This window comes from Ovis aries, chromosome 11 (assembly GCF_016772045.2).
Source record: "Ovis aries strain OAR_USU_Benz2616 breed Rambouillet chromosome 11, ARS-UI_Ramb_v3.0, whole genome shotgun sequence".
NCBI lineage: Eukaryota > Metazoa > Chordata > Mammalia > Artiodactyla > Bovidae > Ovis > Ovis aries.
Window position 1 is genome coordinate 61,682,392 of NC_056064.1, and position 13,820 is coordinate 61,696,211.

At 42.8% G+C, this 13,820-nt stretch overlaps 1 protein-coding gene across 19 annotated transcripts in view; it reads right to left on the reverse strand.

The window, feature by feature from the left end:
- Positions 1-13,820, reverse strand: part of CEP112 (centrosomal protein 112) — a 313,262-nt gene that overhangs the window by 210,358 nt on the left and 89,084 nt on the right. For all 19 annotated transcript variants that reach the window (XM_027973978.3, XM_027973977.3, XM_060395895.1 and 16 more), the window contains one exon: positions 13,019-13,098. In XM_027973978.3, coding sequence (XP_027829779.1) covers positions 13,019-13,098 — 80 coding nt within the window. The remainder of the gene's footprint in view (positions 1-13,018; positions 13,099-13,820) is intronic.

A 13,820-nucleotide genomic window follows, 5' to 3' on the forward strand; every position in this document is an offset into this window, starting at 1 on the left:
GCTGTAACGAGAAACAAAGAAGGTCCTTATGTGATGATAAAAGGGGCAACGGGTCCAAAGAATGCCGCACTCGTAAATGCGCACGCACCTAAGACAGGAGACAAGAAACACGTGACGCGCACATATTAACAGACCTGAAGACAGAAACAGACAGCAAAATCACAGTAGGGGTACCAACCCGACTTTCAGCAGTGGGTAGGCCAGCCAGAGAGAAAGCCGCTAAGGAGACTCTGCACTTGAACTATGCGTTAGATCAGATGTAGCCGAGGGACATTCCACTCAACAGCAGCAAAGCACACATTCTTAAGCGCACACAAAGCCTTCTCCAGGATATCACCTGATAAACCATAATGGAACAGACTACAAAGAAGATTGTACGCATATGTATAACTGAATCACTCTCCTGTACAGCGTAAATTGACACGACGTTGTAAATCAGCTATACTTAAAACCTGAACACGCAGAAACAGAGAACAATAGTCGCCTGGAGCTGAGGGTAGGGGAGATAGGGGGAGATGGGTTAAAAGAGCACAAATTTTAACTCAAAGATAAATAAGGTCTGAGGATATAAAGATAACTGTGGTTGATAACATTCTATTGTATAATTAAAATTTGCTAATAAAGTCGAATTTTTAAAAAAACTTTTTAAAACCATTTTTTAAAAATTTAATGGTCAACTTAATAAAAACAAAAACCTTTTGATACCCTGTAATATCCATTCATTTCTAAAAATATAAAGAATTCTTAGGAATGCAAGGGAGTTTCCTTAACCTGAAATAAGGTGTCTATCAAAAACCTTCCACCTAAAACATTGAAAATAAATTCAGCAAAAGTACCAGATGAAGGAGTCCAGTATTTAAAAAATGTATTGAAGATTTCGGTTCAGCTAGATCCATTACTCAGAAAACGTAATTTTAAAAAAGATTAAAAAAAAGAATAGAATCTGGAAGGGGATATTCTCATTCTATTAAAGTTCAACATTTAATTTGTATTCATAGCAATTAAAATGATATAACATATGGTACCTTTAAGTGAAATCATACATTCGTCTTTCTCTATGTGATTTGTTCCACTTGGCATAATACCTTCCAAGTCTATCCATGTTGTAAAAAAAAAACGGCAAGATTTCCTTCTTTTTAGGGCTGAATAATATTCCACTGTGTGTAGACACATCTTTCTTGCCTGCTCATCTACTGATGGACAGTTAGGCTGCGTCCACATCTAGGTTATTGTAAACAATGCTGTTTTGACAGCGGGGTGCACATAACATTTCAGATTATGTTTGGTTTCCTTCAGATAAACACCCAGAAGTGGAACCGCTGGATCATATCGCAGTTCACTTGTTAATTTTTGAGAAACCTCCGTACTGCTTTCCATAGTGGATGTTCCAATTTACATCCCAGCCAACATTTCCCGAGAGTCCCCTTTAATCCACATCCTCACAACACTTGCTTATTTGCTGTCTTTATGATAATTGCTCTGCTAACAAGTGTGGGGTGATGTCTCAGTGCAGCTTTCTAAAAACCAAAACAAACCAACAAGACAGGACAAACAGAAATAGACTTCACAGATAAGAGAACCAACCAGCAGCCGGCAGAGGAGACAGGAGTGAGGTGCTGGACGGAACAGGTGAGGGGATGAAGAGGGACGGGTGAAGCTGTGAGCAGGTGAGTCGTGGGGAGGTCGTGAACACCTCGGGGCACACCCTCAGGAACGCGCAGTGACTGCATGGTGACAGGCGGCGGAGGCTCAGCGCGGGGACCATTTGCTAAGGTGTTGCTCACGTTCAGTCGCTCAGTCGTGTCCAACTCTTTGCGACCCCATGGAATGCAGCACACCAGGCCTCCCTGTCCTTCACGACCTCCCGGAGTTCACTCAAACTCATGTCCATCGAGTCAGTGATGCCATCCAGCCATCTCATCCTCTGTCGTCCCCTTCTCCTCCTGCCCCCAGTCCCTCCCAGCATCAGAGTCTTTTCCAATGAGTCAGCTCTTCGCATCAGGTGGCCAAAGTACTGGAGCTTCAGCTTCAGCATCAGTCCTTCCAATGAACATTTAGGACTGATCTCCTTTAGAATGGACTGGTTGGATCTCCTTGCAGTCCAAGGGACTCTCAAGAGTCTTCTCCAACACCACAGTTCAAAAGCATCAATTCTTCGGCGCTTAGATTTCTTTATAGTCCAACTCTCACATCCATACATGACTACTGGAAAAACCATAGCTTTGACTAGACGGACCTTCGTTGGCAAATTGATGTCTCTGCTTTTTAATATGCTATCTAGGTTTGTCATAGCTTTTCTTCCAAGGAGCAAGCGTCATTTAATTTTGTGGCTGCAGTCACCATCTGCAGTGATTTTGGAGCCCAAGAAAATAAAATCTGTCACTGTTTCCATTGTCTCTCCATGTATTTGCCATGAAATGATGGAACTGGATGCCATGATCTTCGTTTTTTGAATGTTGTAATGTATAAAAATATCAACTATTACGTGCTACAGCTGAAACTAATACTCATGTAAATGAATTAACTTCAATAAGATAATAAAATGGCAAAACAGTAGATAGTTCTATTTAATGTGACCGTAAGTGATTTTGATTTTTTAACCTGTGCTCTTCTGTAATTTTACAATTCTCTACAGCAAGCATGTACTAGTTTGTGATAAAAATAAAGCTAAAGAACAGATACTCTGAAAAGCTTTCTCATTGCACAATGTTGCCAACCAGAGTTCACCCTCCAAGGACCTCGGGTGGGTTCACTTGAACAGAAGTCATCTGTTAACGATGGTAGAAAAAAAAGCATTTCTTTTTTAGATTAGCCTAGAACTTGAGTGGCAGTGACATACAATAAACTTCTTAAATAACTCAACTATAAAATAATTCACCAATTTCTGGTTATATTTAATCCAGCTTTGACATAATTTAATTTTAGCTATATAAAATCTAAAATGATTTCATACATTTCGAATAATATCTTCCTGCTCTCCAACTCTATATAATATCTAGGTTTTCAGTGGTAACATTATAGGTAAATATGAAAATCTGATATATTTTAATTGAAAATGTACTGTAAACTGTATCTGTTCTTAATTTTAGTAATAATAATAAAAGAAAAAAACCTGAATATTCACAAACTTAATCAGCCTTTATATATTCTTCATTATGGGCTCCCCTGGAGAAGGAGTGGAGAAACCGCTGCAGTGCAGAAGAGCCAGGTCCAGCCCCTGGGTCAGCAAGGTCCCCTGGAGAAGGAAATGGCAGCCCACTACTCTTGCCTGGGAAATCCTATGAACACAGGAGCCTGGCAGGCTACCGTCGATGGGGCACAAAGCGTGGGACACGATTTGGTGACTAAACCACCATGCCTTGGTTTAAACCAACACCACATCCTCTTTAATAAGTACCATAAAATAAAAGAAAAAAACTGAAAATTTACAGACTTAGTCTTTAAATTTATACATTCTCGGTTAAAACCAACACCATACAGCCTATTTTGATATTGCAGTGGAACCTATTTTTAGTTACTCCTCCAAGAAAACTTAAAAAGTAAAAATCTTGTTTTCTACACAGAATAAAACGTCTTATCAAGGTGACCCTGTAAAGATGTTTCATTCACTTAAAAGGCATAGAAATCTTCAGACTGAGTATCCAAGTTTGCAGGCTTCCTTTAGCTTCTTCCTAGAGGCTCCTGGATTCTTTTTTTATTTTTCTATTTTAAAGTATATATTACTATTAATTCTTAGAGGTTTTTTTAAAAAAAAAAACTTACAAACAAAATGACTAAGCCACAGCTTCTCACTTCAGCGATAAATAAAAATAAATTTGGAATTACACTATTCAGCGGTACTTTAAAATCCCTACACAAGACTGGATTTAACCAAGCTCTCCCTTTCTACCAAAATTCACACTTCCAGCCTCTGGGGCAAACTGCAAAACCACCTGCTGTGAATGCATCTTTATCCAGGTTTCTGCAGTGAGCCTTGTCCAAATGAAAGACAGACTTCATCAGCACGTAGTCCTCGTCTCTGAATAGCCACAAGGTTGTTTAGTATCCCATTTAAATCTTCTTTAAGATTAGTCTCCAGCAAATAAAAATACAAAAACACTGTCATTATAACTGCGGTTTTACTATCTCTACTCTACGGCATTCTTATTTGAAGATTAATCCCTGTTCCTACTAATATTATAGATGTTGATTTATGACAACACACAACCAGAGATAAACGAAGGAGATTTAAAAGAACCTTATAGGAAAGCTTTTCCATCCGTGTTTAAAAATATAACTTCTCTAAAAATATAACTCTAGGGGTAGTATACCTTCCACTGTAGGGAGAGATTAAGAATCTATGTATCCTGAGAAAGCAAACACTGTTTTTATAAAGCCGTATGTCAGTTTGTTGGAAAAATAACACCCCGAAACTATTTAATAAAAAACAAAACCATAGATAAACCAGGCAAAAGAACAGGTGCTGTTCATTTTTGTATAAGAATAACTTTCAATAAACCAGATGGTGAACATTTGCTGAACATCACTAGCATTGAGTTGGCTTCAAAACAGGTCAAATTAAAATATAACTCAAGAGCACTGTGAATCATCTCAGAAAACAGCAGCAGTGTTTTCTAACCGTTCTGCGTGCAGGTGAAGCTGCACTTGCGGGTAATGGTGCATGAAAATGAAATTGTGCATTTTCTATAGACGCCAATTATCAATAACAGAAACCCTTATGGGATGGAGGGATATCTGTGAAAATCAGGACTATGGTAAAATCAGCCCTCAAGACGTTTTCACATTCTTTCCTTGCTCTCATAGCTGCTCAATTTTAGTCACCCAGTCACCAGCTAGCAGGTCCATGAGTCAGATCCCGTGTGTCTTAGAGCCTCCTGAACAGAAGTGATTGCGTTTTCAGAATCAGAGGTTCCACCCTCCACCAGGGTGAAGTAAAAGTGAGCAAAGTCACAGCTCCCCTCTGGTGCCACCCCGACCCGAAGCCCGCCCGCGTCCGCCGGCTCTGTGCCGCCCACTGCGGTCTGAAGGCCCCGCTCCCGCGCGCTGCGCCTCCGCACAACCTGACAACCGCGCGGAGGGTGGCACCTGGGAAGGAGCGCGCTCCTCGCAGCGCGGGTGCCCACACCCGAAGCGCAGAAAGCGCTCGCGGGGCGCGGCAGCAGCAGGGCCGGACAGACTGGCACAGGCCCACTGTGCAGCGCTCCTCCACAGACGCGAAGGACGCAGAACGCCGACCGGGTCCGGCAGTTCCACTCCTGGGTGCACAGGAGAAGCGGCCGCACACACGCACCCCAGGGTGCACAGCCACGCTCCTTACAGCACCCCAGGCCCGGGAACAGCGCAAGCGCCCACCAGCGGGCGACCGGAGCAGGAAGACGCGCCGCCGCAGCGCGACTCGGCCGCTGGAAGGCACGCGCCTCTGCCGCTCACAGCAACGCGGCAGGATCTGGAGAACGTCATGCTTAGCGAAGTCAGGCAGAGAAAGACGGACACTGTGCGGCCTCACTCACGTGCGGAATCCAACAGAGAATGCAGACGAACATGCATGCGAAATAGAAGCCGACTTGCCGACACAGGAAACACACCTGTCGTTAGTGAAGGGGAGAAGAGGGAAGGGGAAAATCGGGGGTACGGGACTAACAGGTACAAACGACTATGTATACAGTGGATAAGCAACAAGGATACGGGCGCAGCACAGGAAGTTACAGCCTTTATCTTATAATAGCTTATGACGGTGTATAATCTGCAACAATACAAGTCTCTAGGCTGCACATTTGATTTTGGTCATACCTGAATGGTCTAGTGGTTTTCCCTACTTTCCTCAGTTTAAATCTGAATTTGGCAGTAAGGAGTTCATGATCTGAGCCACAGTCAGCTCCCAGTCTTGTTTTTGCTGACTGTATAGAGCTTCGCCATCTTTGGCTGCAAAGAATATAATCAATCTGATTTCGGTGTTGACCATCTGGTGACGTCCATGTGTAGAGTCTTCTCTTGTGTTGTGAGAAGAGGGTGTTTGCTACGACCAGTGTGTTCTCTTGGCAAAACTCTGTTAGCCTTTGCCCTGCTTCATCCCGTATTCCAATGCCAAATTTGCCTGTTACTCCAGGTGTTTCTTGACCTCCTACTTTTGCATTCCAGTCCCCTCTAATGAAAAGGACATCTTTTTTAGCTCTTAGTTCTAAAAGGTCTTGTAGGTCTTCATAGAACCATTCAACTTCAGCTTCTTCAGTGTTACTGGTTGGGGCACAGACATGGATAACTGTGATATTGAATGGTTTGCCTTGAAAGCGAACAGATCATTCTGTCGTTTTTGAGACTGCATCCAAGTACTGCATTTCAGACTCTTTTGTTGACCATGATGGCTACTCCATTTCTTCTGAGGGATCCCTGCCTGCAGTAGTAGATGTAATGGTCATCTGAGTTAAATTCACCCATTCCAGTCCATTTTAGTTTGCTGATTCCTAGAATGTTGACGTTCACTCTTGCCATCTCCTGTTTCACTACTTCCAATTTGCCTTGATTCATGGGACCTAACATTCCAGGTTCCTATGCAATATTGCTCTTTACAGCATTGGACCTTGTTTCTATCACCAGTCACATCCACAGCTGGGTATTGTTTTTGCTTTGGCTCCAACCCTTCATTCTTTCTGAAGTTATTTCTCCACTGACCTCCAGTAGCATATTGGGCATATTATACAGTAGCATATTATACAGTGGAAGTGAGAAATAGATTTAAGGGACTAGATCTGATAGATAGAGTGCCTGATGAACTATGGACTGAGCTTTGTGACACTGTACAGGAGACAGGGATCAAGACCATCCCCAAATAGGAACCATGGAAAAGAAATGCAAAAAAAGCAAAATGGCTGTCTGGGGAGGCCTTACAAATAGCTGTGAAAAGAAGAGAGGCGAAAAGCAAAGGAGAAAAGGAAAGATATAAGCATCTGAATGCAGAGTTCCAAAGAAGCAAGGAGAGATAAACAAGGCTTCTTCAACAATCAATGCAAAGAAATAGAGGAAAATAACAGAATGGGAAAGACTAGAGATCTCTTCAAGAAAATTAGAGATACCAAAGGAACATTTCATGCAAAGATGGGCTCGATAAAGGACAGAAATGGTATGGACCTAACAGAAGCAGAAGATATTAAGAAGAGGTGGCAAGAATACACAGAAGAACGTACAAAAAAGATCTTCACGACCCAGATAATCACGACGGTGTGATCACTCACCTAGAGCCAGACCCTGGAATGTGAAGTCAAGTGGGCCTTAAAAAGCATCACTACGAACAAAGCTAGTGGAGCTGATGGAATTCCAGTTGAGCTATATCAAATCCTGAAAGATGATGCTGTGAAAGTGCTGTGCTCAATATGCCAGCAAGTTTGGAAAACTCAGCAGTGGCCACAGGACTGGAAAAGGTCAGTTTTCATTCCAATTTCAAAGAAAGGCAATGCCAAAGAATGCTCAAACTACCGCACAATTGCACTCATCTCACATGCTAGTAAAGTAATGCTCAAAATTCTCCAAGCCAGGCTTCAGCAATATGTGAACTGTGAACTTCCAGATGTTCAAGCTGCTTTTAGAAAAGGCAGAGGAACCAGAGATTAAATTGCCAACATCTGCTGGATCATCAAAAAAGCAAGAGAGTTCCAGGAAAACATCTATTTCTGCTTTATTGACTATGCCAAAGCCTTTGACTGTGAAGATCACAATAAACTGTGGAAAATTCTGAAAGAGATGGGAATACAGACCACCTGACCTGCCTCTTGAGAAACCTATATGCAGGTCAGGAAGCAACAGTTAGAACTGGACATGGAAAAACAGACTGGCTCCAAATAGAAAAAGGAGTACGTCAAGGCTGTATATTGTCACCCTGCTTATTTAACTTATAATACAGAGTACATCATGAGAAACGCTGGGCTGGAAGAAGCACATGCTGGAATCAAGATTGCCAGGAGAAATATCAATAACCTCAGATATGCAGATGACACCACCCTTATGGCAGAAAGTGAAGAGGAACTAAAAAGCCTCTTGAGGAAAGTGAAAGAGGAGAGTGAAAAGGTTGGCTTAAAGCTTAACATTCAGAAAATGAAGATCATGGCATCTGGTCCTATCACTTCATGGCAAATGGATGGGGAAACGGTGGAAACAGTGTCAGACTTCATTTTGGGGGGCTCCAAAATCACTGCAAATGGTGACTGCAGCTATGAAATTAAAAGACGCTTACTCCTTGGAAGGAGAGTTATGACCAACCTAGATAGCTATTAAAAAGCAGAGATATTACTTTGCCGACTAAGGTCCGTCTAGTCAAGGCTATGGTTTTTCCAGTGGTCATGTATGGATGTGAGAGTTGACTGTGAAGAAAGCTGAGTGCCGAAGAATTGATGCTTTTGAACTGTGGTGCTGGAGAAGACTCTTGGGAGTCCCTTGGACTGCAAGGAGATCCAACCAGTCCATCCTAAAGGAGATCAGTCCTGGGTGTTCATTGGAAGGACTGATGTTGAAGCTGAAACTCCAGTACTTTGGCCACCTCATGAGAAGAGCTGACTTATTGGGAAAGACCTTGATGGTGGGAGGGATTGGGGGCAGGAGGAGAAGTTGGGGACAGAGGATGAGATGGCTGGATGGCATCGCCAACTCAATGGACATGAGTCAGAGTGAACTCCGGGAGTTGGTGATGGACAGGAGGCCTGGCGTGCTGCAATTCGCGGGGTCGCAAAGAGTCGGACATGACTGAGCGACTGAAGTGAACTGAACAAAAGCTGTTAAAAAAAACGTGCCAGGGTAAGATCACCTCTTCTGATGAACTTGTCTGTCCCTCCATAAGATAAAGAGAGAGAAAGCGGTAAGAGCTGGCACACACAGCAGACACTGTTGGAGGTGTCCTGCAGTGACTGTTCCAAGCCTCCTCACAACCTTACAAGGAAGGGCCACATGACGGAGATAAAGACGGAGCAGACAGGTGGAGCCCCAGGCCCAGCGTCAGGCTGGTAACCTGAGCTGGAGCCTGGACCCACGAGGCCTGGAGCCAGAGCCCACGCTCTTACGGGAAGCTCACGCGCCTCCCACCCGCCTGGAACAGCTCCGGTCAAGGTGGATTTGGAATTTCAAACAGAAACAAGTTCATTTCATTTCATCTCCATTATACTTTACATGGTTACATCACACTTTAATTTCAATTATATATTAATTTCTATTTATACTGTAAGCCATTTCAGTCTCTTTTAGAAATACAGATATTTTATTTGCTGTTTCTTGTAATAAGTTCACTGTATCTCTGTATTATACTTCAGTAACCTCTAAAAAAAAAAAAATCATTCCTTTATTTTCCTGGTTTCATCATTATGTGAGTGGAATCAGCCCTACAAAATATCAGTAACATTCTTAAAAAAAAAGAAATTCTAGATAGAAACCCCAGGATGAAAATAAGACTTTGTATTTAAATCCCTAAGACAGATTTTCTCCAAAAGGAAGAGCCGAGTAGCTTTAAAGCCATTCTATTGGGTCAGCCTCTGGAAGAAAACATTGATTTGCATTCTGCATACAGGAACAGAGAAAAAAATCCCTCAAAGAGGAGCACGGCACACTTTGAACATCTAGTCGACGGGAAGCAGCAAAGGGAGGCCAGGTGAGCAGCGAGATGAGGCAGGGGCCCTCGGGCAGCCGAGCTCTGCAAGGACGTCGTGGACTCAGAGGGTCAAGCAGACTGCTTCTGGGTTGCCTATAATGCTTCCCCTAACTCCTGAAATAGGGACAGAAACACTGCATTTCCCCCTTATTGCAAAATTTCTACTTTTACAAACAATGCAGGAATCCCAACAATGCATTGCCCACTAGGAGGCAAAATATCTATTTCACACTACTGTAAATAAAGGAAGGTCAGGAATACCTCATGTTAAGCTAAGCACGAAAACCTCACCGACAATCCCCCCGGGGTCTCTGTGAAAGCCCCTGGTGCTCTGTCGGCACCAACAGGCAGTGCCCTGCACGAAGTACTGACGGACGGAAACAACGGTTTAGTTGAATAAGGGCTTGCTTCCTGTAGGGCCATTCACAACCAGAACATCTGAAGACCTACGTAATATATTCCAGTGAAACCACCACTACTCACTTTCAGTACTAAAAATCTGAAAGTTTAGATATATTAGTGTCAGAGTAGAAATACTTACCATTACAACTGACAACACAAAAGCAGTTGAAATGGATCAGAATAAATCTGTTTTGAAGCAGTTCTGCATTTTACTGCCACAGAGGACTTTGAAAGAGGTACCAATCAAGAAGATGGCTTCAGAAGGTTTCACGGCTTGCTTTAGAATAGTCAGTTTATACGAGATCTCAGAACAATGCTCTATTATTTCTACACCACCCAAAACTTAGAAATCAAATTTGGTAAAGGTACAAATATCTACACGTGTTGTTCATAGCTGTTAACTCCTCCAAAAAAAACCAAACAAACCATACTTTGGTTAGTCTTTTGCAGTTACACCAAATTATTTTGTTGCCTATGGTGATTTTTCATTCATTACTTAGTTTCTCATTTGGTTTAAATATTTATCTTTGAAAAATGAACACATCAATTCATACCATTCACAGTTATAGTTTCAGATACTTTTTAGTTACAAGGGGCTATAAAATATTTTCTGCATCAAAAATGAAATAAAAAGCAAAAAACATGTTTAGGATATGTGTTGACTAAAAGCTGTAAGTAGTAGGAGAGTAAATTTAAACTTTCTTTTCTGAAAAACATGGACAAGGAGGCAAATTAAATTAGCTTTAGGAGCTGTATTCACAGTAGGTGCCAACTCCAAATCAGGGTCACTCTTCACATCAGTGGGGGGTGAAGTGTCACCCGAGCTCTGAATCCAAGACCAAGCTGAACACACTCATCGTGTGTCCAGGAGCCTATTGATCCCCGTGCTGCCTCCAGCTCTGACAGCCTCTTCTGTACGCGCAACACTCGCAGAGGCAAGCAACCCTACTGAGTGAGAGGATGGATGGATGGATGGACAGATGCCGCCGCATTCTAAAACTCAGATTTTTCACCTTTGTGTATTTTTATTATGGAGAAAACTGTTAATACTCATGACAAATTTCCATATCATACGCCTCTCTTTTAGAAAAATGGAAGTGTCTCTGGACCCACCGGCTCTAACACTATTCTTGGATTGAAAAGCAGCAGCAGTTGCCCCCAGAATATTCTCCTTCCAGGAAATAGCCAGGTAGTGCTGTTTGCTCTGACACGCAGACCCCGTAACAAACTACTCTCCTACTTCAGATCAGATCACTCCCGCTGTGCCAGGTGCTAGATCACTGAGGTCACACAGACACTTAGTGGGAATAAAGACGCTCCTACAAGCGGACTGGAAGACGCGGATCCACGAGGAACAGCATCAACAATCTAAACTAGCTCTCTTTAACTCCAAGCGAAACTCCGCATTTTGGTAAACACCTCTGAAGCCTTAGATAGGTTATGTTGTATTTTGAAACTATGGAGGCTTCGGAATTTTTCACAGTGAAGATGGAAAAATCACACCGTGGCACTTACGGCAACAGCTTGACACTTAGCAGCGCTATGGACCCCGAGTGCCCGCGCCAGACCAGAAGGCTGTTAAGAACAGGGTTGCGTCTTGAGCTACAGCTACTACACCTTCCATTTCTTGTCACAAGACACTACAAAATATAGACATCGCAGGTACTAAACAAATATTGGTCGATTTACTGTTATTGAAGAAATTATCTCTTTCTTTATGGACATAAAATGAATGCACATCAACAAACGACCAGAAAAAGTGTAAAGAAGTCACAGGAGAGGCGAAGCAGAGCAAACAGAAAGGAAACTGCGGAGCCTTGAGCCGGTAGAGAAGGTTGTGACTCAGCATTTTACGGAGGAAAACGAATTAACGAGGGGTCGAGGGAGGACATCTCCATCTCGTCCACGAGCAAGACGCCCTCCCTGTGCTACCGTTCAAGCTGGCGCACGAGCACGGTCACCCGACAGCGCGGAGCGTGCTACCGTCTCCTCCGAGGCCGCCTGGCCCCCGCCTGGCGACACGACACCCCGAGAGGCCCGGCACTCAGCTCGCGGCACCACCAGGCAGGGGGCGGCGGTGCGACCCCCGGAGAACCTCACACCCGCTCTCTGCGACCCGAGACGTTCTTTTTGGCCTTTCTCTAAATTATTCCTGCTTGACATGTGGAAAAGCTCAGAAAATGGAACTTGCTGATTCCCTGGGAGTCAGCTAGACACAGTGGGCCCGAGCAAGCTCTCTTCCTAAGTCAGATTCTCGGGCCAAGTGCCCTGCTGACCTTTCTTCCAAGAAAGTCCTCATCACTCAAAGCTCTCTGCACTGTACCTGCCCAAGGGCTTGACCGTCCTCCCAACTGGACTACAGCACGGGAGGTAATTATAGACACTGTCTGAAACACGGTGAGAACGCAACATTTACTGAATACACAATTTTTTCCAGCTAAAAACCACAGGAGAGTATCATCCAGTAATAAGTAAGGCCTGATCAACTTAGTAAAAGGTTGGAAAAGACAAATACATATGTAAACATATTTTAATGTGTATGCTTAGGTATCATAAAACAAAGCCTTTGCTAAACAATGCCTGTATAATAGTCCGTTTTTAAATAGAACCGAAACATATCATTATCCAAACTCCTCCCAAAAAATCTACAGAGGAATTGCTAAATGTCCTAAGATCTAAATCTTATTGTTGTTATTGTTATGTTTAATCTGTTTTCATTTAAGAGTAGGAAAGCATCTGAAACCACTCAGCTCTCTTTCTTACATTCCTATCACTTAAAAACAGCTGAATTGATTTTTTTCCTTTAAAAAAAAATTTATTGGCTAGTAATAAAATTCTGAAAATAGAGATTCATGATGGAAAACTGACTCAAACTAAACCACAGCAAGGTTATGATAAAAATAATCATGCTTCGGTTTTAGTCACTTAATTTGGCTCACAGTTTAGAATAAGAGTATCTTTTTAAATTAAATATATTACAATTTTACTCACTTCAAAGCTTCCTCGAATTTATGGATTTTCTTTTGAGCGTCTTCTTTCTCCTTGTCGAGCTCACTCTGTAAGTCTTGAATCTGCCGTGACAGGGACATGAAATTTACTAAGAGACAAGTCAAGTTTCCTCAAAGGAAAAATACAACGAAGCAGTAATCTTAAATCCATTTTTAATATAAAAGTAGATTTAGATTTTTCAAGATAGAGGCTTGGTTAACCATAATCATTTACCATAAAATTATTTTAATACTATTCTTCTGATAATAACTTTCTGGTCAAAGTTAATCGTTGTTTAAATGCGCCTGTATGTGGAATCCCTGTAAAATAAACTGACATGTAAGAAATTTAAAAAGGGACCTTCTGAATTTTTTTTAACATTCCACACATTAACCAAAGCAAAGTAATCTAATTAGATACAGGAGAATACAAAAATAATGTCTCTATCTGGCTTCCCTGGAGACTCAGATAGTAAAGCATCCGCCTGCAAGGCAGGAGTCCTGGGTTCAATCCCTGGGTCGGGAGGATCCCCTGGAGAAGGGAATGGCTACCCACTGCAGTATTCTTGCCTGGAGAATCCCTTGGACACAGGAGCCTGGTGGGGTACAGTCCGTGGGGTCACAAACAGTCGGACACGACTGAGCGACTAAGCACCCACATACACATTCCCCAAGCACACCCAGGTTACGGTGAACTAGCCGTCTGCTTCCAGAACGATGTGCACAGCCGCCCCCTGAGTCTGGGAAGCCCCCAGGAGCACCGCTCTCCTAGTGATTGGCAGCCAGGAGGAGCAGCCACGTGAGCA